Genomic DNA, 23,568 nt, shown 5'->3' on the forward strand with positions numbered 1-23,568 from the left:
AAGTTGTCACGTTTTACACTTAAAGCAGAACATGTCCCTTGTTCCAGCTCCTCTGAGTATGGTCACGCTGCACCGCTAACTCCAGGGTGACCCAGACAGGTGGCCTCAGTGTTTCCAAGTTCATGCTTGAGTGTTCACATACTATTATAAACCTGAGTTTACAAGTGCTGGACTCATAGCTATGCTAACAGCCATACTGCAAATGCAGACCTTCTGACTTGGGTCTGGGGCATGACCTGTATCTATAGTACAAAATTACAGGGCTGAGACACAGTGGGACTTGGGCTGACCCACCCTCTAGTAAGGTCATAGAACCTGGGTCAGATTGTGTGTGGGCTTGGGCTCAAACCTGAGTCAGAGCGTGGACTTAGTGTGCAGTGTTTATACCCTATATATCATACTAGCTGCATCAAGGGCATTGTAAAAAGCCTGGAAGAGGAAGAAGAATTCCCCCACCACAGACAGAGTAGGCCCTGCCCTAGAGAATGTCATGGCTAAGTGAGCAGGGCTGCTAAGCTCATCCTGCACAGCGCTGCAGCCAGGACAGGCTGCTACAAGCCAATAGCACATGCTGGTTTGGTTCAGGGCTCAACCAATCTCCGAAATAGGATGGTTCTGAATTATCCACCAGAATGTTACCAAGTGGGAAATGCCAAAGTTAAGGTTATAATGAGGACTCTGCTGTTTTGCATCTCCTGTGTATTTTGTACACTCTCCAGCCCCACTTGAGCATGCACTGAAGCCTGCTGTCAAAACAGATGAGTAGCCCCACTGAAATGTTGAAACTTACTTTTGCTGTTTTGCTAAACTATCCCCTCCTTTTCAAAACCAAACCCTTTGGGCTGAGACCAAACATCTGAATGTGACCGATCTGTATCACTATCAGGAAACACTAAAACAGTGCAGTGCAAAAGCTCTACCCTTTAGTAATGGGTGTCTGTCAATGGTGGGAGTTGGTCTATCAGTGCTATGGTGCATTATTCCTTTAGGTGCGTTAGGCAGCTGGCTTCCCCATTGTCCTGCACCTCATGTAGGCATTTACCCAATCAAAATAGTAGCATTTTACATGCACTTTATACAGGTGGTAATGACTACACAAGCTGCCAGGCAGCGGGGAATCAGGGCTATGGTATATAGTACCAGACTAGTTGGCTGGTTCTATGGATATAAGCTACTAACTGTAGGCAAGGACACCCTAAAGACCAAACTCTGCAGTACTGCGGCAGGTCACTGGAGGGACTCAGGTCTACATCCTCAAAGATATTTAGGTGCTTTATCCTGTTTAAATCAGATACCTTTGAGGTTCTGGGTCTCAGCCCCCAGAGAGATGGAAGGCTGATCATGCCAATATTATTGACGCTGGTTTTGAAAAATGATGTAGAGTCAGACTGAGGAATGAGCTTCCTGCCCAGCCGCAGAGGAAAGCCAGCACAGCTGGCAGAAGCATGTGACTGTCATCTTCACAGGTTGGTTCCAGTAGCACCCACAACACAGGTCGCTTTCTGTAGAAAAGGACACGGCCATCTGCATTGAAGAGCTTGTAAACCACAGTGGCTTTCTGCTGCACTTGGGAATGGATGTGCTCAATTAGGGCATGTCTGCAACGCAGTCGGAGGTGTGATTACAGAGGGGGTAGGTATACTCCTGCTTGCTTTGAGCTAGCTAGCATGCTGAAAATAGCATGGACTTCAGCATGGGCTGTACAAAGCTGCCTGGCCCTCCATGGGTAGAGTTACTGTGAAAAGTTAGCTGCCCAGTTATGCTGCATTCTCATGTCAATAGCATACTGCACAAGGTGGGTCTGCCCATAGGAACACCCCTTTGCCTCATTAGTTTGCCCATGTTTACCTGTAAGTACAGGACTCCACTGACTGAGATGGTGAAAAGTTCACTGCTGTCCAAACCAGCCACCGTCTCCAGAGAACTGAAGACAAGAAACAGCAATATCAGCACTGAGGTGACCTGCGCGATCCATGTACCACCAGAATTCACCTACTAGCCAGTTATCTAGAGTAATAGAGAGTGATTGCCTCCCGCATCCTCAGTTCCAGACATTAAAGAGATGGGGAGGACTGCACAATGACCTGGCAAACTTGTCTCCTCTCTGCAAAGTTGCTCATCACCCTCTGTGTCATTATTTACATTTCATTCTAAATTTTGTTTTAAAAACCAAACCAAGTGTAGTCCTCAAGAACAGACTCGGGCGCTTGACAGCCTCTTGCCATAGAGTAGGTGCAGCATGGTCAGAGGCTCAGTAGGCCTTCTCATGCCCCCATGCTGATATATTTATCTCAGCTATGTTCTGGAGGGTTCATCCCATCCATCAATTTATTATGCGAACTAAGGGGCTAGCTAGCACACCTATAGGGATAGAGTGCTTTTCCCAACTAGGACATTGGCTCACAGAAGGTCACAGAGTTCTGGCCGTAAGGGACCAGCAGATCACCCCCTCTGACCTCTATATTACTGGTCCCCTCCACCACCCCCTCCCCCCAGCATCCACACACTCAAACCAACAACAGACATTAGAAAAAAGTATTACAAGAGACTTGAGATATGCCACAGGAATAGACTAGGCAGGCCCAAAGTGCACCAGCGCCTGCGGCCCCTGCAATGGCAGGGAAATGATTGTGAGATAGCTCCATATAATCCTGGACAGTGACCTGCCACATGCTGCAGAGGAAGGTGAAAAAGCCCCAACTCACTGTTAATCTGACCTGGTGGAAAATTCCTTCCTGACCCCATGTATGGCCATCTAACCTACCCTGGTTGTGGCTGGAAGCCATTACAATCTGATGGCAATGGGATCACTCATATGAAATGAGTCATATGAGTTGGGATGATTTAGTTGAGGTTGGCCCTGCTTTGAGCAGGGGGTTGGACTAGATGACCTCCTGAGGTCCCTTCCAACCCTAATCTATGATTTCTTAGTGGCCAGCACAAGCCAGCCATTAAAGTTAGCATTCATGCTGACAGTGTCAGCAGGGGGCCAGTGATGGAAGGGGCATGCAACCTGACCTACCTTTCTGACTGAGACGGTGTCCCTCCAGAACACTGTAAATATTCTATTTTCTAACTAACAAAGTTACATATAATTAAAATCCCATTTTAGTAGGAGTTATGCAGGCAAGGACATTTGGGATACATGTGTAACACGGGGAGCTATATATATATATAGAATGCATGAGGTTTTTCCAACCTAATGGGATTTGGACATTCAAATCCCCTAGGGAGCTTTGAAAATCTTAGCCCACATGCACACTACTAGCCCAGCTAGATGCATGGGTTCTATATGTATATGCCTCTGATGGTAATGACAGATGCACAAGCCTCTTCTGGCACAATCCTTGCTAAAATTGGCCTCCTTTACAGTGCACCTTGTGGAGGTGAGATTTGTTTATACAGAGGTGAGAGATTTGGGGCTTTGCACTTTTTCTGGAAAACAACCCAGAGTTCTAGCTGAGCCCAGCATATTGAATTTAATTTGGTCCCATGCATGGACCAGCTCTGTGATCAGCTGACATTAGCCAGGAGGGGTTGACAACATTCCCAAATAACTACATGGCACAACTCTGCAGGACTATGGTTTTCCTTGGTTTGTTGCACTGTTTTGTGAGCAGTACCAGACACAGAGTGCGTGCACTGTGGAAATATTTTTGCTCTTTGTCACAAAGCTATAGTGATGATACTTCATCACTCCCATGTTGACTACCAGACACATAGGGCCCACTATAAACTATGCATCCAGGAACCAAAGTCAGATGTGGTCAAAGTTGCACATTGGTAAGATGCATGTAAGTCAGAGTGAATCTAAGGCCCAGTCTACACTAGGAACTTAGGTCAGTATAACTAAGGCTGTGTCTACACTGCCACTTTTAGCGCTAAAACGTTTGTTGTTCAGGGGTGTGAAAAAACACCTCTGAGCAACAAAAGTTTTAGCGCTGAAAAGCACCAGTATAGACAGCGCTTTATCACCGGGAGTTGTGCTCCCAGCAATAAAGCTACCACCGCTCGTTCAGGGTGGTTTTGTTTTTATCATCGTGAGAGCGCTCCCCCGGCAATAAAGTGCTGTAACATGGGTAGTGTAGACATACATTAAGTCGCTTGGGAGTGTGAAAAAAATCCCCTGAGCAGTCCAGTTAAACTAATCTAACTCCTGGTGTATACAGTGCTAGGTCAATGAGAGAATTCTCCTATTGACATAGCTACTGCCTCGCAGGGAGGTGGAGTACAGTTAATTCAGATTAACCTTCCTAACAGTCCCCATGTAGACAAGCCCACAGACTCCGCTATTAATTTGGCCCATAGAGCATGGTTGTGGTTAGAGCTGGCTGAAACTGGCATTTCCATTCCACAGACAATTCTGATTTTTAAAAAAAAAAAACATTCATTCCGAAATAGAACAAAATGCTGAAATTTCAAAATGTCCTGTGGAATGAAAATTTCAAAAACAATTTCCATTCATAACTATTGAAACATTTCATTTTGAGAATGTTAATTCACTTTGCTTTGACATTTATATATTAAAATATTAAATATATGCAAATGAACATATGATATCCGTTAAAAATCAAAACAAAATGAATCAAACTCATAATAAACCCCATTTTGACACTCTCAAAATGAAACGAGAAAATTGAAGAGTGATTTCAACTTTTTTGCTTCAAGCATGTCATTGAAATTGACATTTCTGTGAAACATTTGGATTTTGATGAAACTGTACTTTTTTGGTGGGAAACTGTTCCACTGACATTTTTTTGACAAGTGGTAGCTGTGATGATACTATTAGATCCAGTTACAAGCCCCAGTCCAGAACAGTGCTCGGTGCAGTTCAGGACTGGGGCACATAAAGAACACACAAAGGTGACATTATGTCACCTGATCTGGGGGCCAAACCAATTGCTAGTCTTAAGTTAGATCAGCCTTAAGGCTGCTCTAGTTTAAACCCAGCTGTCAATGGCCCCCAGAGGCTGTTCAGGCTGCTAGGAATCACCAGGGTGCAGGGATACCCCAGACAGGATCTCTCTCTCTCCCAGCCAGATCCCCTACTCTGAGGGATAGTGTGGAAGCAGCTACAGAGGCTCCAGGCCAACCTGGGATTTCCCCTACATAGGGAATCCTCCACCAGCTCCCAACAGCCACAGTGGTGCCATGATCTGTGTGCCCTATGCACTGTAGGCCCCTCCTTTTTGTGCACTCACTTTCTGGACTAAGATAGAGAAAAACTTCTTTTAAATGTAAAAACTGTCTGGCTGTGCTAGCAGGGAGGGCATGCCTCTACCAGGCACACTCACATGTTGTGTTGACACAGAGACTGGACGCAGATCAGTACCCGCAGGCGATCTCTCGCACGCTGTTGCCCTTTCTTCTGTTGTTCTCCATGAACTATAAACACAGAAGAGCTAATGAGACAGGGACGAGATGTTCTCCCCTTCTGAACAGAACTGGCAGCCTTAGGCCTCAGCCCCCAAGGGAAGCCAGACATGCCCACACAGCTGGCCAGCCAGAATGCTCTGGTCAAATAGCTGGTTTTGGGCCTCAGCTGGTGGAATTTAGTGTAGCTGTATGGTTGTCAGTGGAAGTACACCAAGTCACACCCGCTCTATGTTGACTCCAATGGAACTATGCTGATTTACACCAGCAGAGGATCTGGCACAGTAACTTCAATGGAGCTATACTTATTTATGCCAGCTAGGTTTCTGTCCCAAAGAGTCCTGGAGGATGACTAGGTTGGAGTATAAGAATATTGCTCAAGCATGCAGGGGTGTAATCAGGAAGGCCAAAGCACAATTGGAGTTGCAGCAAGGTATGTGGAGTAACAAGAAGGGTTTCTACAGGTATGATAGCAACAAGAAGGTCAGGGAGAGTATGGGATTCTTACTGAATGGGGGAGGCAACCCATTGACAGATGATGTGGAAAAAGCTGAAGTACTCAATGCTTTTTTTGCCTTGGTCTTCACAGACAAGGTCAGCCCCCAGACTGCTGCACTGGGCAACACAGTATGGGGAGGAGGTGAGCAGCCCTCAGTGGTGAAAGAACAAGGTAAGGACTATTTAGAAAAGCTGGACATACGCAAGTCCATGGGGCTGGATGCAATGCATCCGAGGGTGCTGAGGGAATTGGCTGCTGTGACTGAAGAGCCATTGGCCATTATCTTTGAAAACTTATGGCAATCGTGGTAGGTCCCGGATGATTGGAAAAAGGCAAATATAGTGCCCATCTTTAAAAGGGGGAAGAAGGAGAATCCAAGGAACTATAGACTGGTCAGCCTCACCTCAGTCCCTGGAAAAATCATGGAGAAGGTCCTCAAGGAAACCATTTTGAAGCATTTGGAGGAGAGGAAGGTGATCAGGAACAGTCAACATGGATTCACCAAGGGCAAGTCATGCCTGACCAACCTGATCGCCTTCTATGATGAGATAACTGGCTCTGTGGACATGGGGAAAGCAGTGGACGAGATATACCTTGACTTTAGCAAAGCTTTTGATACGGTCTCCCACAGTATTCTTGCCAGCAAGTTAAAAAAGTATGGATTGGATGAACAGACAGGTAGTGATCAACGGTTCTGTGTGTAGTTGGCAGCCGATACCAAGTGGAGTGCCCCAGGGGTTGGTCCTGGGGCCAGTTTTGTTCAACATCTTCATTAATTATCTGGATGATTGCACCCTCAGCAAGTTCATGGATGACACTAAGCTGGGAGAGGTAGATAAGCTGGAGGGTAGGGACAGGTCCAGAGTGACCTAGACAAATTGGAGGATTAGGCCAAAAGAATGAGATTCAACAAGGACAAGTGCAGAGTCCTGCACTTAGGACGGAAGAATCCCAGGCACTACTACAGGTTGGGGACCGACTGGCTAAGTGGCAGTGCTGCAGAAAAGGACCTAAGGATTACAGTGGACGAGAAACTGGATATGAGTCAACAGTGTGCCCTTGTTGCCAAGAAGGCTAAGGGCATATTGGGCTGCATTAGTAGGAGTATTGCCAGCAGATCGAGGGAAGTGGTTATTCCCCTCTATTGGGTACTGGTGAGGCCACATCTGGAGTATTGCGTCCAGTTTTGTAGCCCCCACTACAGAAAGGATGTGGACAAATTGGAGGGCAACAAAAATGATTAGGGGACTGGAACACATGCCTTATGAGGCGAGTCTGAGGACACTGGGCTTATTTAGTCTTCAGAAGAGAAGAGTGAGGGGGGATTTGATAGCAGCCTTCAACTACCTGAAGGGGGTTCCAAAGAGGATGGAGCTAGGCTGTTCTCAGTGGTGGCAGATGACAGAACAAGGAGCAATGGTCTCAAGTTGCAGTGGGGGAGGTCTAGGTGGATATTAGGAAAAAACTATTTCACTAGGAGGATGGTGAAGCACTGGAATGCATTACCTAGGGAAGTGGTGGAATCTCCTTCCAATGAGGTTTTTAAGGCCTGGCATGACAAAACCCTGGCTGGGATGATTTAGTTGGGGTTGGTCCTGCTTTGAGCAGGGGGTTGGACTAGATGACCTCCTGAGGTCTCTTCCAACCTTAAGCTTCTATGATTCTATGATTCAACAGCATCGCCATGCTGTGGAGGCCAGCTCCGTGTGCCAGGCAGCAGGAAAGCTTACCAATGTGCAAAGTTGCAGTGAAGGTGTAGTACCCTGCGACAGGTGCTGTGTATTGTCCGCTGGTCAGGTTCAGCCCCAGGCCTCGATGGAACACCCCCTCTTTCTGAGGCTAGTAACAAAGAGAAAGGCAAGACTGTGCACGCTGCAAGACACCATCCCAATTCTGCATATTGCACTAGGAGATGGGCGCTAAACTAGCAGTGTCCTCTCAGGAAACAGACATAGGCTGTGTCTGTAGTGCAAGCAGAGGGTGATCGCAGCACACAGAATATAACTGTATCTACGTTAGGCCTCTTACTGCCACAGTTATGCCATAAAATTTTTAAGTACAGACCAGGGCTAACAACATATTTGACAAATTTGTCTTGTTTTCTAGTTGTTCACAGATTATCTGACATCTGACCATGATTGTTTTCAAATGTGTTTGTTGCTCAGAATTATTCATCAGCTAATACCTGCAAGCAAACTTTGATCAGTAGGTTAAAAAGGGAGGATGGCTGGTGAAGGACTTTAGAAGGCTTAGAGTTAGGGTTGCCAGCTGTCCAGTTTTTGACCGGAAAGTCTGGTTGAAAGGGGACCTGTACAGTGTCCGATCACAGATACTGACGACACCAAAAGTCCAGTTACCACAGGTGGGGGGGGCCAAGGAAGGAGGCACTGGGTCATCAACCCACGCCAGTCCTTACTCAACTGGGGCCGTCTCCCGTCTGCATCTCATGGGCGGACAGGCAGGCTCCTGTCCAGTGTAGAGAGCGCCCAGCTGCAGGGGGAGGCGTGGGGGGAAGGGATCAAGGAAGGGGAAGTGGGGACAGTAGTGAGTGATGGTGGGGGCCTCAGGGGAAGAGGCGGAGCAGGGGTGGGGGAAGAGGTGGAGGGTGGAGGTTCCGGCTTTTCTGCTGTAGTGTCCGGTTTTCAGAAATTAGAAAGTTGGCAACCCTACTCAGAGTCCAATTCCTAGCTCTGCCGCAAACTTCTTATGTGGCTGTGGGCAAGCTGCATAATCTCTCTTTGCCTCTTTTCCTCATCTGGAAGATGGGGATAATAGTACTCCTTTAGTCTTGTCTGTATATGTTGTAAAGCACAACCTATACAGACAGGGCAAGGAATTCTTCAGGGCAGGGAATTCTGGGTTGTGGTGACACTATGAGGAGAACTCGTGGAAAAAAAACACATAATTCTTAACTGTGTGTGTAGTATATGGCATCATTATAGGTCAGAGTTTTTAAGGTTGTTCTGGGTGTCTTAACTGCATTAACAGGTCTTAATATACAGTAGAACATCAGAGTTACGAACACCAGAATTATGAATTGACCGGTCAACCACACAGCTCATTTGGACCGGACTTACACAATCAGGCAGCAGGAAAGACCAAAATAAAAGCAAATACAGTACAGGGCTGTGTTAAATGTAAACTACTGAAAAAAAAAGAGATAGATCTGACAAGATTAAAAAAATGATTTGACAAGGTAAGGAAACTGTTTCTGTGCTTGTTTCATTTAAATTAAGATGGTTAAAAGCAGCATTTTTCTTCTGCATAGTAAAGTTTCAAAGCTGTATCAAGTCAATGTTCAGTTGTAAACTTTTGAAAGAACCATAATGTTTTGTTCAGAGTTACGAACAACCTCCATTCCCGAGGTGTTCATAACTCCGAGGTTCTACTGTATCTAGATTTCATGTATGTTTAACCTTAACTCTGAATTTCCTGGTCTGTAATGCTTATTTTGGGGCTAAAAATAAAATCCCTGTAAAATTTTGTATGCTAAATTACTGATGTGTACTCAGCCTTATCTCCACTGGTACATAAAAGTTTGTCTAGGGATTTTAATTGGCCTGCAATTGGCTAGGAGGCTAAAAGGAAGTAACCCCCCTTCCCCCACCCCTGGCACACACACCTATAGTATGGCACAAATGGCAAGGAGCATTTGGGAGGTTAGGGCCTGATCTAATGCTCACTGAAGTCAATGGGAATCTCCCCATAGACTTCCATGGGGGTTGGATTGAAGTTATATTCATCTTCCTCAGAGAGATCAGATGCTGGGAATATAGCTGTGAGAATAATGGATTTTTTTTATTTCACTAGCAATTCTGAAAAATTGGGGAAAAAAAGAAGACGCAATTTCAGGCTGAACCAAAAATAAAATGTTTCAGCAAATTAAAAAGTAGAAAAAAATTTGTTTCAGGTCAAACAAAATATTTCATTAGGCAAAATTGAAATGTTTCATTTTGATTCCAACTATTTTAAAACATTTTTATTGGGTTTTTTAAATAAAATTAAAGAAAATTTTGAAACAAAAAGGTGTTTTGAGCCAAAAATTTGAAACGTTTCATTTAGAAAAATGTCAATTTTTGGACTTTGTTTTTTCACCAAAACAATTTGGTGAAACCAACATAAATTCGGGAAACATGTCAGTGTTACTGAATCTGCATTTTTGCCAGTCCAGAATGACAAACTCCCTCCCCCACTCACTATGTAATAGATCCGAAGCTCTTGCAGGGATCTCCGTTCAATGGAAATGTTTCTCCGTATCCGGCAGTGGAAGGCTGCCTCCACTCGATGCTGTGGCTTACTCTTTGCCAATGGACCAGCAACCAGTGCCAAGATGTCATCTCCTCTCTCCTCCTCTTCCTCACCTTCCTGGCAACCTTCACAGGCCTTCAGGCTCATCCTCTCCCGCTCCTTTACCACCTCTGAGAGAACGCCCCCCCCAGAGAATCAGTTTTAGAAGTCACCGATTTACAAAGGGTTCTCAAAAATGACTGCTCCCATTGGAACCAATGGTAAAATGCCCCTTGATGTCAATAGAAGCAGGATGGACACTGGAGTGAATTCTAGTCAAAGCCCAGCAAGCTGGCACCATCCGGTGAGACTGAATCTCAGTCATCCCTGCTTCATGTGCTTGATCCAGGCAAACGTTCTGTCCTGGTCATTTTAGGCAGCAGTGAGGTTTGTTGGTGAATGCTCCCATTGGTTTTCATTGCAGTCATGAAGCCAGGAAAGGAATATTAGTTCTCTGGGGTTCCCAATTATTGTTGCTGAGTTTGATTCTTAAGTGTTGAGCCAAAAAACTAATGGGAAGTCCTTTGAGGTGTTGGAGATAAACAGGGAATGAGTTTGTGACATACACAAATCTCACCACACAAGCACACACCTACCACTGCAGTCAGTGGGAGACTCTCCAAAGACTGCAACAGGGGTTGGATTGGGGCTTAAGTCACTTCCCTAACATCCACACACACACAGAGACAAATACGTACCTCATCACCAAGACGTGTGTTAGCAACTATTATTTGTGACATTAGACAAAGTCCACATTTGAAATGTGTAGTTAGTCATGTCCTGATGTGTGAGTAAAACTCTGTACTGGAAACTTATGTAGAAATAACCAATATACTGAAAGTGTAAAGCTGCTCCTGGGGCTGGAGTTTGAGTCTGGCTGAGCACCAGTGTAAGAGGGAGTGAGACACCACCCCAGACATACACCCCTGCTCCGGTTACCTGGTTCTTGTATCTGGGCAGGCAAGCTAAGCAGCACTGCATGCCAACTTACTGCCCCTGCACCCACCAAGGTGTCGACTCCCCACATGCACTAGACAGCAACCACTAAGGGCTTGTCTACACCGGCACTTTACAGAACTGCAACTTTCTCGCTCAAGGGTGTGAAAAGCCAGGCTGCCAGTGTAGACAGTGCACCAGTACTGGGAGTTGCACTCCCAGCGCTGGTAGCTGCGCCTCTCATGGAGGTGGGTTTTTTTTAGAGAGCTGGGAGAGCTCTCTCCCGGCGCTCTGCCATGACTACACAAGCCACGTTAAAAGTGCTGCCACGGCAGCACTTTAGCATTGCCAGTGTAGACTAGCCCTTATTCTCCTTAACCTCAACCCCGAGGGAGGGGAGATCAGATTCACAAGGTGACCTTGCCCCCCCCCCCCCCGGGAGGACATGAGCTCTTGTCCCTTCAGTGTCACGCTCCCTGCAGCATGAGCAGGGCCGGATTAAACTTTTGTGGGCCTGGTGCCAAACATATTTTTGGGCCCCCATTGAGGCAGTGGAGCATGGCGTGGGGAGGTCAGTCTCCAGACCGAGGGACTAGCCAGGGGCATGGCATGGCAGGGGTGACCCCGCTCCACCAAGCCCAGTGTGAGGGCACTATTTACAAACCGGTAGTTGCCAGACGCGAAGTGGCCCTGTGATGCCAGCATGCCCCTTCCCCTTGGGGAGCAGGCCCATGCCACACCAGAGAGCCCCCTGCCCAACACCATCCCTACTCCCTATGACCAGAGCCCCCCAGACCCACTATGCCCAGTGCCCCCCAGACCGCTCCCAGAAATTCACAGCGCCCTGCACAACACCACCCCTGCCCAGCACTCCCCTGCCCACAGCCCCACCACAACTGCCGAGCACCGCCCACAGAACCCCCACTCCCTATTGCCTCAACACACACATCTTCCCCGCCCCCTCACAGCCCAGCACATCTTCCCACCCCCACCCCCCAGCCCCCTGCCGACTCTCCAGTGACTGCACTCGTCAGTGAGCTGAGCCAGCAGCACAGCCAGAGTTGGTCCTGGGGCCGGGAATTGCTCTGTCCGTTCAGGAGTGGTGTGATCAGCCAGGCCAAGGCCTCCCTCAAGATGCACTTGCCTGGAGGGGCCCAGCCAAGCCCCCCTACCTCTCCACCCCCTCCCCAGGCTGAGACTGGCCAGGCTTCTACACCAGTCCCAGGTGGCTCAGCCCCAAGGAGACAGGTGGGGCCTCACAGGCTTGGAGACAGAGGTGCACTGGGGTCCTGCCAGGGGGCAGAGAGGAGCAGGGGGGTGGGGCCAGGGGTCGTAGAGGAGTTCTCGGCCAGCCGGCAGTCAGACTGAGAGGAGCAAGTGGTGGGCAGGTGGAGAAATGGGGTCTCGGGCCGCAGTGCAAGCAGAGCAGGCTGGGGCCCCTTCTGAGCATGGGTCCGGTTCCATGGAGCCACTGGCACCATTGTAAACCTGGCACTGAGCATGGGGCACCAACCTCCCCAGGCCAGCTGAAGTGCCTGTGGAGATGCACTCAGCACTGGCTTTCATACTGTACCTTTCAACAGCAGCCGGAAGTCCTTCAGCAATTCTTCTGGTGTCACCAGGGATCCGGGAGGCCCCTGAGGGCCTGGGGGACCTGGTGGGCCTGGCAGGCCAAACTGGAACCCCAGACAGAGCACAGAGCTGGTCAGTTCAATGTGCCTTTAAATTAGGGCACAGCTAGCCAGTGTAGATCCAGTAAGAATGGCTCCATCCCACAGTGCCAGCCTCTAGTCACTCACATCCTGGCACCCTTCCCCTTCCCACTGTCCGAAAGGGCACCTGCCTCTTCTGAACTCTGTGCTGGAATCTCAGCAGGATTAGCCATCTCTGCTGGGTTGGTCACTGTTTTCAGCCCCACCCTCTGGGTCTGTTCTGGGCTCAGAAGGAGTAGGGCTGTTACACCAGGGATGCCATGGGCCCAGACCAGGCTCTCTGGAGTGGGAGCACAGTAGGCTCAGGCCAGGGCTCTCCATGTGGGGTGGGGTGCAGTGTGCCCAAGCTGAGCATCTCTGTGAGGGGAGGGACGCAGTGGGCACAGGCTGAGGAGCTCTGTGAGAGTAGGGGTGCAGTGGGCCCAGGCTGAGCATCTCTGTGAGGGGAGGGGCGCAGTGGGCCCAGGCTGAGTAGTTCTGTGAGGGGAGGGGCACAGTGGGCCCCAGCTGAGCATCTCTGTGAGGGGAGGGGCGCAGTGGGCCCAAGCTGAGCATCTCTGTGAGGGGAGAGGCGCAGTGGGCCCAGGCTGAGTAGTTCTGTGAGGGGAGGGGCACAGTGGGCCCAGCCTGAGGAGCTCTGTGAGGGGAGAAGCGCAATGGGCCCAGGCTGAGCATCTCTGTGAGGGGAGGGGTGCAGTGGGCCCAGCCTGAGGAGCTCTGTGAGGGGAGAAGCGCAATGGGCCCAAGCTGAGCATCTCTGTGAGGGGAGGGGTGCAGTGGGCCCAGGCTGAGTAGTTCTGTGAGGGGAGGGGCGCAGTGGGCCCAGCCTGCGGAGCTCTGTGAGGGGAGGGGCGCAGTGTGCCCAGGCTGAGCATCTCTGTGAGGGGAGGGGCACAGTGGGCCCAACCTGAGGAGCTCTGTGAGGGGAGGAGCACAATGGGCCCAGGCTGAGGAGCTCTGTTGGGCGTGGGGCGCAGTGGGCCCAGGCTGAGGAGCTCTGTGGAGGGTGGGGTGCAGTGGGCCTGTGCCAGGGATGTCTGTGTGGGGTGGGTGCAGCAGCCCTGGGATCTCTGTGTGAGATGGGGCACAGTGAGTCTGAGCCAGGGCTTCCTGGGGTGGGTTGTGCAGACACACCGGGGATGTGAATACATACCTTGAAATTTTTTGATTTGCCTTTGCCCTGTTTCTTGCTGTTCACCCCTTTGTTTGATTGTTTCATAAAGAGCATCCAGGCATCCCGGGGGTCGATGCTGCGAGACCGCTCAGGAAGGGGTTCCTGTTAGAAGATCAAAGAATAAGAACACAGAAAGTGACAGTAACCAGCTCTGTGGGCTGCTGAGTGGTTCAGACACAGGTGGGTGCCATTCTTCAACGCTACTCCCATTACACAGCAGGGGCAGGAACTCACCAGCCGGAAACTAGCCTGTGTTTTCCTGGAGTGTTAATGAGTTCCTGACCACTGTGATTGCCTTATCTGCTGGCCAGAGAGCTGTGCCCTGCTCACAGCATGCAGGATATGGGGAACTGGGCTACCTGGGGTACCGCTGAAAAACTCTGGACTCAAAGAAACTCTGTAGAGGGCACTCTTCCCTCTGGGTGGGACTAACCCAGTGCCCCAGCACCAGCAGCAGCAGTGTTTCTGGGGCACATGTTTTGGAGGGGATATAAATAGAGGTCATTATACAGCCCACAGTGCTTCTTGCAGCCATGAATATTAGCCCAGCGTGGGGGTCGGTTGTGGGCATATGAGCCAGTGGTGCTGGTGTGCTGGTGCATTACAACGGGGGAAGGTATGGTGCATTAGTGGAGAGGTTTGGTGAGTTACAACTAACACAGGTCCACTTAAAACTTCACAAGAGCACAAATCAGCGTCTTGGTGAAGTGCTAAGTCTTTTCCGCAATTTCAGTTTGTCAGCTGTTGCCCTAGACTGTTGCTGTACCTGTTTCACCTAGCGGTAGCTGCATTTTAGTGGAAGGTAAGGTAATTCTTGTATGGGTCTATCTGCGCTGTAGTCAGAGGTGTGACTGCAAGCCGTGTAGCCATACCCTAGCCAGTGTGAATAACAATAGCAGTGATGTTGTCTAAGCACGGGACTCTGGTATGTCCTTATGTGGCTAGCCCATGCTGCTGCCTGTGCTACTGCAGCTTCTGTGTTACTGGCGTTGACTAGATCCGCTCTAGCTCAGGTTTATCTGCACATGCTGCAGTCACACCTCTGACAGCACTGTAGCCATAACTAGGGTGACCAGATGTCCCGATATTTGGGACTTTGTCTTATGTAGGCTCCTATTACCCCCACTCCCTGTCCCAATTTTTCACACTTGCTATCTGGTCACCCTAGCCATAACCCATGTGGCAAATAAGGCCAGAACCTCCCCTGGTGTAAAGTGGCACAGCTCCACTGAAGTCAGTGTCAACCCACACCAGCTCAGGGTCTGGCCCATGAAGTTTATAAAGCCCCTAGTGTAACGCTAAGTTAATTGTATCCAATTTGCAAATGAATTCCAATTCAACAGTCTCTCGCTGGAGTCTGGTTTTGAAGTTTTTTTGTTGGAATATCGCAACTTTCATGTCTGTAATCGCGTGACCAGAGAGATTGAAGTGTTCTCCGACTGGTTTATGAATGTTATAATTCTTGACATCTGATCTGTGTCCATTTATTCTTTTACGTAGAGACTGTCCAGTTTGACCAATGTACATGGCAGAGGGGCATTGCTGGCACATGATGGCATATATCACATTGGTGGATGTGCAGGTAAACATGAAACAGACATGAAAGTTGCGATATTACAACAAAAAAACTTCAAAACCAGACTCCAGCGAGAGACTGTTGAATTGGAATTCATTTGCAAATTGGATACAATTAACTTAGGCTTGAATAGAGACTGGGAGTGGCTAAGTCATTATGCAAAGTAACCTATTTCCCCTTGTTTTTTCCTACCTCCCCCGCTCCTCAGACGTTCTTGTTAAACCCTGGATTTCTGCTGGAAATGGCCCACCTTGATTATCATACACATTGTAAGGAGAGTGATCACTTTAGATAAGCTATTACCAGCAGGAGAGTGGGGTGGGGGAAGAGAAAACCTTTTGTAGTGGTAAACACCCATTTTTTCATGCTTTGTGTGTATAAAAAGATCTTCTACACTTTCCACAGTATGCATCCAATGAAGTGAGCTGTAGCTCACGAAAGCTTATTCTGAAATAAATTAGTCTCTAAGGTGCCACAAGTACGCCTTTTCTTTTTGTGAATACAGGCTAACACAGCTGTTACTCTGAAACTAGAGTAACAGTGGCATGTTCACTGTAGCAAAGATCAGCCAGGCAAGGTCTGAGTTCTGGCCCTAGTCTCTCCCTGGCTGTTGCAACAGCAGCTGTGATTGTGGCAGAGGCAGTGGTCTAAGGCCTGCTCTTCCCAGATATTTAGCCTAGCTGCCTCTGAAATCAATGAATGCTGGGGGAAGGAAGAGAGGACAGCAGGCCCTCAGCAGCAGCCCCTCTGGAAGATTACCGAGCGGTGTTGGCAGGTGCCAGAGGAGCAGGCTCCAGCAGACCAGCTACTGTGGTCCACCTCCTGTGGTCCACCCAGGTGTGATGTGTGTCATGCGGAAGCCGTGGCTCCACCAGTGACACAGAATACTTATTGTGGCTAGGAGGGATGGTTGGATGAGCGACTCACACTTGGTCCACAGAGTCTGGAGGGCTGTATGGCTGAAGGAAGAGGACATGCCTGAGGTTTCATTTCCATCAGATGGGAATACTGAGGCACAGGGAAGCTGTGTGACTTGTCCAGGATCACACAGTGAGCCACCAGCATTGTGTGGATTAGATCCAAGATCTCCTGAATCCCAGTCCTGTGCTCTGGTCACCCAGCACGCTGCTACTCTTCACAGGGCTGGACAGCAAGAGCATGAGTCTCCAGTCAATATTAGTTCAGTTTATACCAGCTGAGGAGCTGGACCAGAGACAGCTCCATACACAACTGCATGGGCTACTTTGGTGCCATCTAACTTGCTGCCCATTGTCACTTCCAAGTCCCTTCTCACATTGCATGTGTGTTATTTCCCCAGGCATGCTGGAGTTTATTAGGCTTCAAGCAGAGAGTACAAAAATCCACAGAATAAACATCCAAAGAACTAGATGCCATCTCAGCACTACCAGGCACTTCTTGTGTGCCCTTGGGCCAGCCATTGAACTTTTCTTTTGCCCCAACTCCCCATCTCTACCACACGAGGGTGATGTGGGAAGGTGCCGGGACAGTGCAGCTAGATGTCTTCCATTTGCTGTACATGCCATATCTCTCCACCTGCTCATTAGCAAGGGAACTGTACACCGGTGGGAGATGCAGGCAGGACTTCCACAGCCATCCCAAGGAGGCCAGTCACTTCCGCTAGTAGTGTAGAATCCCTCCATACACCCAAAGGAGGGGATCGATGGAAGCCCAAGAGGAGAAGGCACTGTTAGCTGCTGGCCAATGTCAATGGTCTTAGAGGGAAGGTTGCTCCCTAAAGGGGTTGACAATACAGCATGACTAGAAAACTGCCAGCCAAGGAATGACATGTCCAGTTACTTAAAAGGCATATCTCACCTAATCAATTCCCTGCAACTGTGGGGGCCTATGGCACCGGTGGCAGCTGGGGCTCTCCTGTTCTCTGCACACAGCAGGTTAGTCTCCTGAGGACTGAACCACTTTAGTCTAACTAAAGTCATTGGGTTCAATACATGGGTATCTAGGGGAGGTTTAATGGCCTGTGATATACAGGAGATCATAATAAATGAGTCCCTTTGGGCTTTGAAATCTATGAAATAACTGCCTAAAAACTCCCATTCTCATGGGAAAACCATGGGCCCGACAAATAAGTTTTGTGTAGTTTTATGTCATGCACTTGGCAATCAATTCAACCAGAGCGAAATGTACTTTCCATTGGTGGCAGAGGCACCTATAGCCTAGCTGAGGTGCTTTTTAATATGTATTGTAAATAATAATGGTCTACGGTCTATTCCAAGTGAACAAAAGTCATCTTCAAAATATCACCAGCTACAGATCAACATAATCATACAAATGTCGGGCTGGAAGGGACATCAAGAGGTCATCAAGTCCAGCCCGCAACGCTGAGGCAGAACCACATATACCTAGACCATCCTGACCGTTGTTTGTCCAACCTGTTCTTAAAAACGTGCAACGATGGGGATTCCACATCCTCCCTTAGAAGCCTGTTCCAGAGCTTAGCTACCCTTACAGTTGGAAAGCTTTTTCTAATACCTAACCTAAAACCCCTTGTTGCAAATTAAGTTCATTACTGCTTGTCCAACCTTCAGTGGAGATGGAGAACAACTGATCCCTGTCCTCTTTATAACAGTCCTTAACGTATTTGAAGATTGTTATCAAATCTGCCCTCAGTCTTCTTTTCTCATGACTAAACATGCCCAGTTTTTTTAAACTTTTCCTCATGGGTCAGGTTAGTCTAAACTTGTCCAGTTTTTCCTAATTTTTCCTAAAGTGTAGTGCCCAGAACTGGACTCTACTCCATCTGAAACCTCACCAGTGCCATGTAGAATGAGACAATTACCTCCAATGTCTTACATGACCCTCATGCTTATATAATCCCAGACTGATTTTAGCATTTTTCCCAACAAGTCAACTCATATTCAATTTGTGATCCACTATAACCCTTTTTGCAGTACTACCACCTAGCCAGTTATTACCCATTTTGTAGTTGTGCATTTGATTTTTTTTCTTCCTAAGTGTGGTACTGTGCACTTGTCTTTAATGAATTTCATCTTGTTGATTTCAGACCAATTCTCCAATTTGTCAAGGTCATGTTCAAATCTAATCCTGTCCTCCAAAGTGTCATCTTAATGTCCCCCATACATTTTATAAGCACACTCTCCACTCCATTATCCAAGTCATCCATTAAAATATTGATTAGTACCAGACTCAAGACAGAGCCCTGCAGCACCCTACTAGATACGCCCTCCCAGTGTGATGGTGAACCATTGATAACTACTCTTTGATTGTGATCTTTCAACCAGTTGTGCACCCATTTTATGGTAAGTTAATCTAGACTGCATTTCTGTAGTTTGCTCATGTCATGTGGTACTGTGTCAAAACCCTTACTACAAATCAAGACATAGCATGTCTACAGCTTCCCCTCTATCCACTAACCCTGTCAAAGATGGAAATTAGGTTGGTTTGGCATGATTTGTTCTTGACAAATCCATGCTGGCTATTTCTTATAACCCTCTAGGTGCTTACAAATTGGTGAGTGAGAAGCAGAAGAGCTCGAGAAAAAAGGTGTAATACAGGCTGATTGCCCAAGTGTATAATTAGGCTGGCCAGAACTCAGTTTATAATATCAATGTTTATTTTTAACCTTTTGTTTAGAGTTTTATCAATTTAAATGTCCACATTTGCAGAAAATTATGGCAGGGGTGTCTGCTATTGCCAGCAGACATTGCAATTCCAAATGTTCAATTTTTATAACTCTTAAAACACAAATTGTCAACGTCCCATGGCAAACAATACAATGTGAATATCCTTAAATCAAAACTCGAATAATTTCTCAAGCAGCATTTTTCTTACTTTGCCTATCCGTAAATTTCAGTGATCATCAATGAAAATACTTTTTTGTTGGTTTGTGCGTGAATGGCAAAAATCAACATTTATTGACATTTACCAATAAAATTCTAATCCTTCCAAGCCTACATACCCAACAGGCCAGCACTGAGATTTGTTGCAAGTTAATTTTGCGTAAGAACAGGCCTGAATAATCATGGAATCTGAATTTTTAATGTGCACTCCTGGAGCAGCACTATAAACTCCACTGCAGTGACTCCAGTGTGTTGTGTTCCTTGTGTTTTAAACAAATGCTCTGTGCACTGCTGCTGCTAATTTGGAATAGCCTGAAGATCCCAAGTCATCGGTATGGCTAGCCTCACAACTTTTTGCATACACAGTGAGCTGGGGCACTTTTCAGATTGCTGGTGCAGCACTTTGGACTCTCTGAGCAGGACCTGCTGGCAGAGCCCCCAGGATCCACACATTTTTTAAGCAGCTAATGTGTTTCTGTGCTGACTGATTCGCAAAGCTGCCTTAGCTGGGCTCCCCCAGCTATGCAGCTCACCCAACTTAAGGCATTTACGTATCTCCCTAGCACAGTGCAGTGGGCATTGTTGGAATGAGGCCAAAGAAGGCCCCCGGGGGTTGGATGGGATATAAAAGAATACCCCAGTCAAATAGTAACGGCTTGCATCTCTAGCCATGTGTTTTCCACCCATTCATAAACTACTGGAAACAGCTTCCGTCTTTCCCCTGATCTGAGAGCGGAGGAATGAGGGTGGGAAATTCATTCTCCTGAGCAGCGCTGCTCTTGCCCTCTCGCCCAGGAGAGAGTTTAACCCTGCCAATAGCACCTTTAATAACTGCTTGAGCAGATAAGTGGAAAGAGATTTCTGGGTGGATAAGGACTGAGCCTCCTGGTCCATCAGCTGCTCCAATAGGACAGATTGAATATGTGAGGGCTGGAGTTTAGGGCTCTTCTTAGAGCAATTCAGTTTTATCCTTCGGAGCTTGTCTGCACTCATGTAGGAATGTGGGTTGGCAAATTATTGAGGCAAATGTGGTGGTAGTGGACTAGAGTCTAAGTTGGGATAATTTACACCTTCTCCTGGCCCCTCAGGTTAAATTATATTATCTTAACCTTCTACAAACCTACTTACACAGTCACCTTTGCACATCACCCCTGCATTTGGCCCACTGGATTTGTTTTTAAAGTAGCACAGATATTTGTCAACCAGGAACTCACGATTACCTTCTTGTAACATAAGAACAGGGACAGTCATTGCGAGTGAAAGGCTGCCAATTTAAAAAGCAATCAAAGGATTTTTTTGTATAATGCACAATTGATCTATGGAACTCATTGCCACAAGGTATTAGTGAGGCCAAGAGCTTAGCTGAATTGAACAAATGATTAGATGGTTGTACAGTTAATCAGAACAACATCAGTGGTAACATTAGATAACATACAAAATTTTAGAAAGTCTCTGAAACCTAATGTTTCAGGATATAAGCTGTCACTAACTGCTTGGGGAAAGGAAGAAACTGTCTCTCCATAATTATGAGGATTCTTGCCCCTGCCTCTGGCGTATCTGTACTTGGAGACAGACTCCTGATCTGGTGGATCACAGGTCAATCCCACTGCAGTTCTTTTATGTGACATAGTTGATCAGCTGTAACCTATAAACTGCAAGACAAACGCTGTGGTTGTATGTTTTCAACAGAGCTGAGAAAATGTTTGCTGTGCAAAATATTTATGAGAAATCTGGAAAAATTTGGGGCACTTGCTAACATTTTATGAGCCAGCAGGCTTGCTTTCAGAGCGCTTGGTTTGTGCTAGATTCTCGATGCTTTCTCATGGCAAAAGTCAGTTGTTCATTGACAATAAACAAGTGTGGTCACCCAAAGGTGAAAAAGTGATCATAAAACCATCCCTACCTACTCTGTGTGTGTGTGTAAAAAAAAAAAAAAGTAATCACACAACTCAAAGTCCCCTGAGGAGATTTTACTTGCAATCACATTCACTCACCTCAGAAATTAGATTGTCTGCGCATCACCCACTTTCCTGCTTTGGTTGCTCTGAGTTTAGATCTTTACTCAATTCCCTACAACTAGGTGCTGGTAGTTTAAGTGCTTACCGGGTTGTTAGAGGCTGGCAGAGGCATGCTGCTTTTTCCCTGCCTTGTGGGATACTCATTCCACTGGGATTTCTTCTCCCGGCTTCTTCTGCTTCCAAGTTTCTCCGACCCCACTGAGCCAACGCATGAGGCCACTGCCAGGAATCCCACACACAGTAATAGGAGCCAGCGGCTGGCAGGGAGGTATCCAGCCATTCTTCAACACAGGGCACCAAAGAGGTGGTCCTTTCTTTCAGGGAGCCAGAGTCTTTATGGCCACCCAGAGCCAGGCATTGCCCGTAAGAGCAAGAAGAAATCAGACTGTGTCCCGTCAGGAATGGCGTGTTTGGGAGAAGAGATGATACTCCACCAATGTCAGGCCTGTCCTCCCATCAGCAACAGCTCAGGAGATGGGTTGCCCTTGCAGAACAGCCAGCTGGTACTCGACAGCTGAGCCACCTGACCCCAGAAGAGGGCAATGCCTCCTACTTTGTGAGGGGAAAACACATTGTGTAGGCTCAAGAATCCCTCAGAGAAATGTCCCTGTACTTCAGAGTACTCCCTGCTCCAATCTGCGTGTGAGAGCTTGGACCAAGAGTCTGGGCATGGGCTTAAAAAGCCACCAGCTGGGGCTGAGTCCAGCTGGGAGAGGGCTATCTCCCTTGCTTGCCTCCTTTCTTGGGCTGCCTTTGGAGCTGTAAATACGGTCTCTGCCCAACAGCTCTCGTGTGCTCCTTCCCTTCACAGCTGGAGGGGCCAGGAGAATGCCCAGTTTCTCTGCTGGTGGCACTCACTCCAGCCTGGCCCTGGCTGGGATCTGTGGCTCATGAGAGACACCCATGCCTGGTGCACTGCCCTCTCTCTCCCTGGGTTTCTGTGGGCACTGCTCCTGGCGCAGCAGACCTTGGCTGTCTCAGTCTGATATTCTTGCTTACATCCACTCCTTTTAATGAGCTTGAATTCCCCGCCTCATAGGCACTGCTTCACGCACGCACTCCAGGGAGCCAGAGAGCCCCCTCCTGGCTCCAAGTGTTAGGTGCAACCATTTCCAGCCTCTGGTTCCATGAGCTAGAGACTGGCAGCTGGGAACCCAGGAACAGGTGCACAGAGGCTCCAGTCACACTAAGTACAAGGCAGTTTTCGTGGAGAGGGCCACAAGCTAGGGGATTGAAGCAAATCCCCAGCCAGCACCCTCTAGACTCCTTTCAGCCCACGGTGATCTGAGTGACCCTCACTGTGTGTCTGGCTATGGCTGCAGTGGCTGGAGCTACAAGCTCATCCTGAGGAGCAATGGTCCCTGTTTGCCCAGCGAAGAACTAACCCCATCCAGGGCTCTGCATGCTTTATGCAAGTGATTCTTCAGCAAAGCTTCAGCGGGACCATAGGGTATTCCTGCTCAGGACAGCTGACTTCACCACTTACTAACTGGAGGCGCTGCATCATTTCCCCCTTGAGCTCCCCAGGCCCTTCCATGGGCCATCCTGAGCATCCAGCTGCCAGTGCCTCACTGGCTATGGATAGGATGGGCATAGGCTGCTCCACTCATTAGCGAAGGGAGGTCTGGCCTCCAGTTACCATGAGCAGTAAGGGATATGACACATTGGTGGGTGCTGAACTCATAGGAGGGGTTCTAACCTGCTCAGTTTCCTGCAGCAGCTGGGACACACTAGGGCTTTACCCTTTAAGGGAGTCCCCTCTCCTGACTGGGCAGCAACAGTGGCCAGGGCTTGGAGCTACCATGACAACATTGCTCTGGCCCAACCATCCTAGTGTGGGGTCAGTCCTGCCGAGGGCATGGAAGTGTCTAGTGACAACCCTGAAGCAGTAGTCTCCCTTACCCACATGGGCTTTGGGTTAAAACTGGCTCAGGTCCCCCAGGAGCACACAGAGAAGAGAAGGATTTTATCAAATATACATCAAAAATATTGGTGCCAGGGCTTGCCAGTGGCTGTGGAGCAGGGAGCTCATCGAACACGTGAGCGCATTTGGCTTCAGTCTTGCCAGGTGCTGAGCACCCTGGCTCCAATCCAGCAAAGCACTTAAACAGATGCTTAGCTTGAAGCAAGAGAGTGGAGCCTCTAAAGGCTCCA

At 48.1% G+C, this 23,568-nt stretch overlaps 1 protein-coding gene across 3 annotated transcripts in view; it reads right to left on the reverse strand.

The window, feature by feature from the left end:
• The window catches only part of ERFE (erythroferrone), a 37,754-nt gene extending 15,337 nt beyond the window's left edge, over window positions 1–22,417 (reverse strand). The window contains exons 1-8 of one of the 3 annotated variants that reach the window (XR_005226941.2): window positions 21,500–22,417; window positions 13,961–14,083; window positions 12,669–12,771; window positions 10,070–10,290; window positions 7,603–7,711; window positions 5,295–5,385; window positions 1,849–1,924; window positions 1,296–1,502 (exon numbers count right to left, since the gene is read on the reverse strand). Coding sequence is in view for 2 of the 3 variants with exons in the window: in XM_007067363.4 (XP_007067425.1) it covers window positions 1,849–1,924; window positions 5,295–5,385; window positions 7,603–7,711; window positions 10,070–10,290; window positions 12,669–12,771; window positions 13,961–14,083; window positions 21,500–21,694 (918 nt within the window). In the remaining variant the exon portion in view is untranslated. The remainder of the gene's footprint in view (window positions 1–1,295; window positions 1,503–1,848; window positions 1,925–5,294; window positions 5,386–7,602; window positions 7,712–10,069; window positions 10,291–12,668; window positions 12,772–13,960; window positions 14,084–21,499) is intronic. The other 2 variants (XM_007067363.4, XM_037909827.2) reach the window with 2 other exon arrangements.
• Window positions 22,418–23,568: the final 1,151 nt, after the last annotated feature.

Source organism: Chelonia mydas, chromosome 9 (genome assembly GCF_015237465.2).
Source record: "Chelonia mydas isolate rCheMyd1 chromosome 9, rCheMyd1.pri.v2, whole genome shotgun sequence".
Taxonomy (NCBI): domain Eukaryota; kingdom Metazoa; phylum Chordata; order Testudines; family Cheloniidae; genus Chelonia; species Chelonia mydas.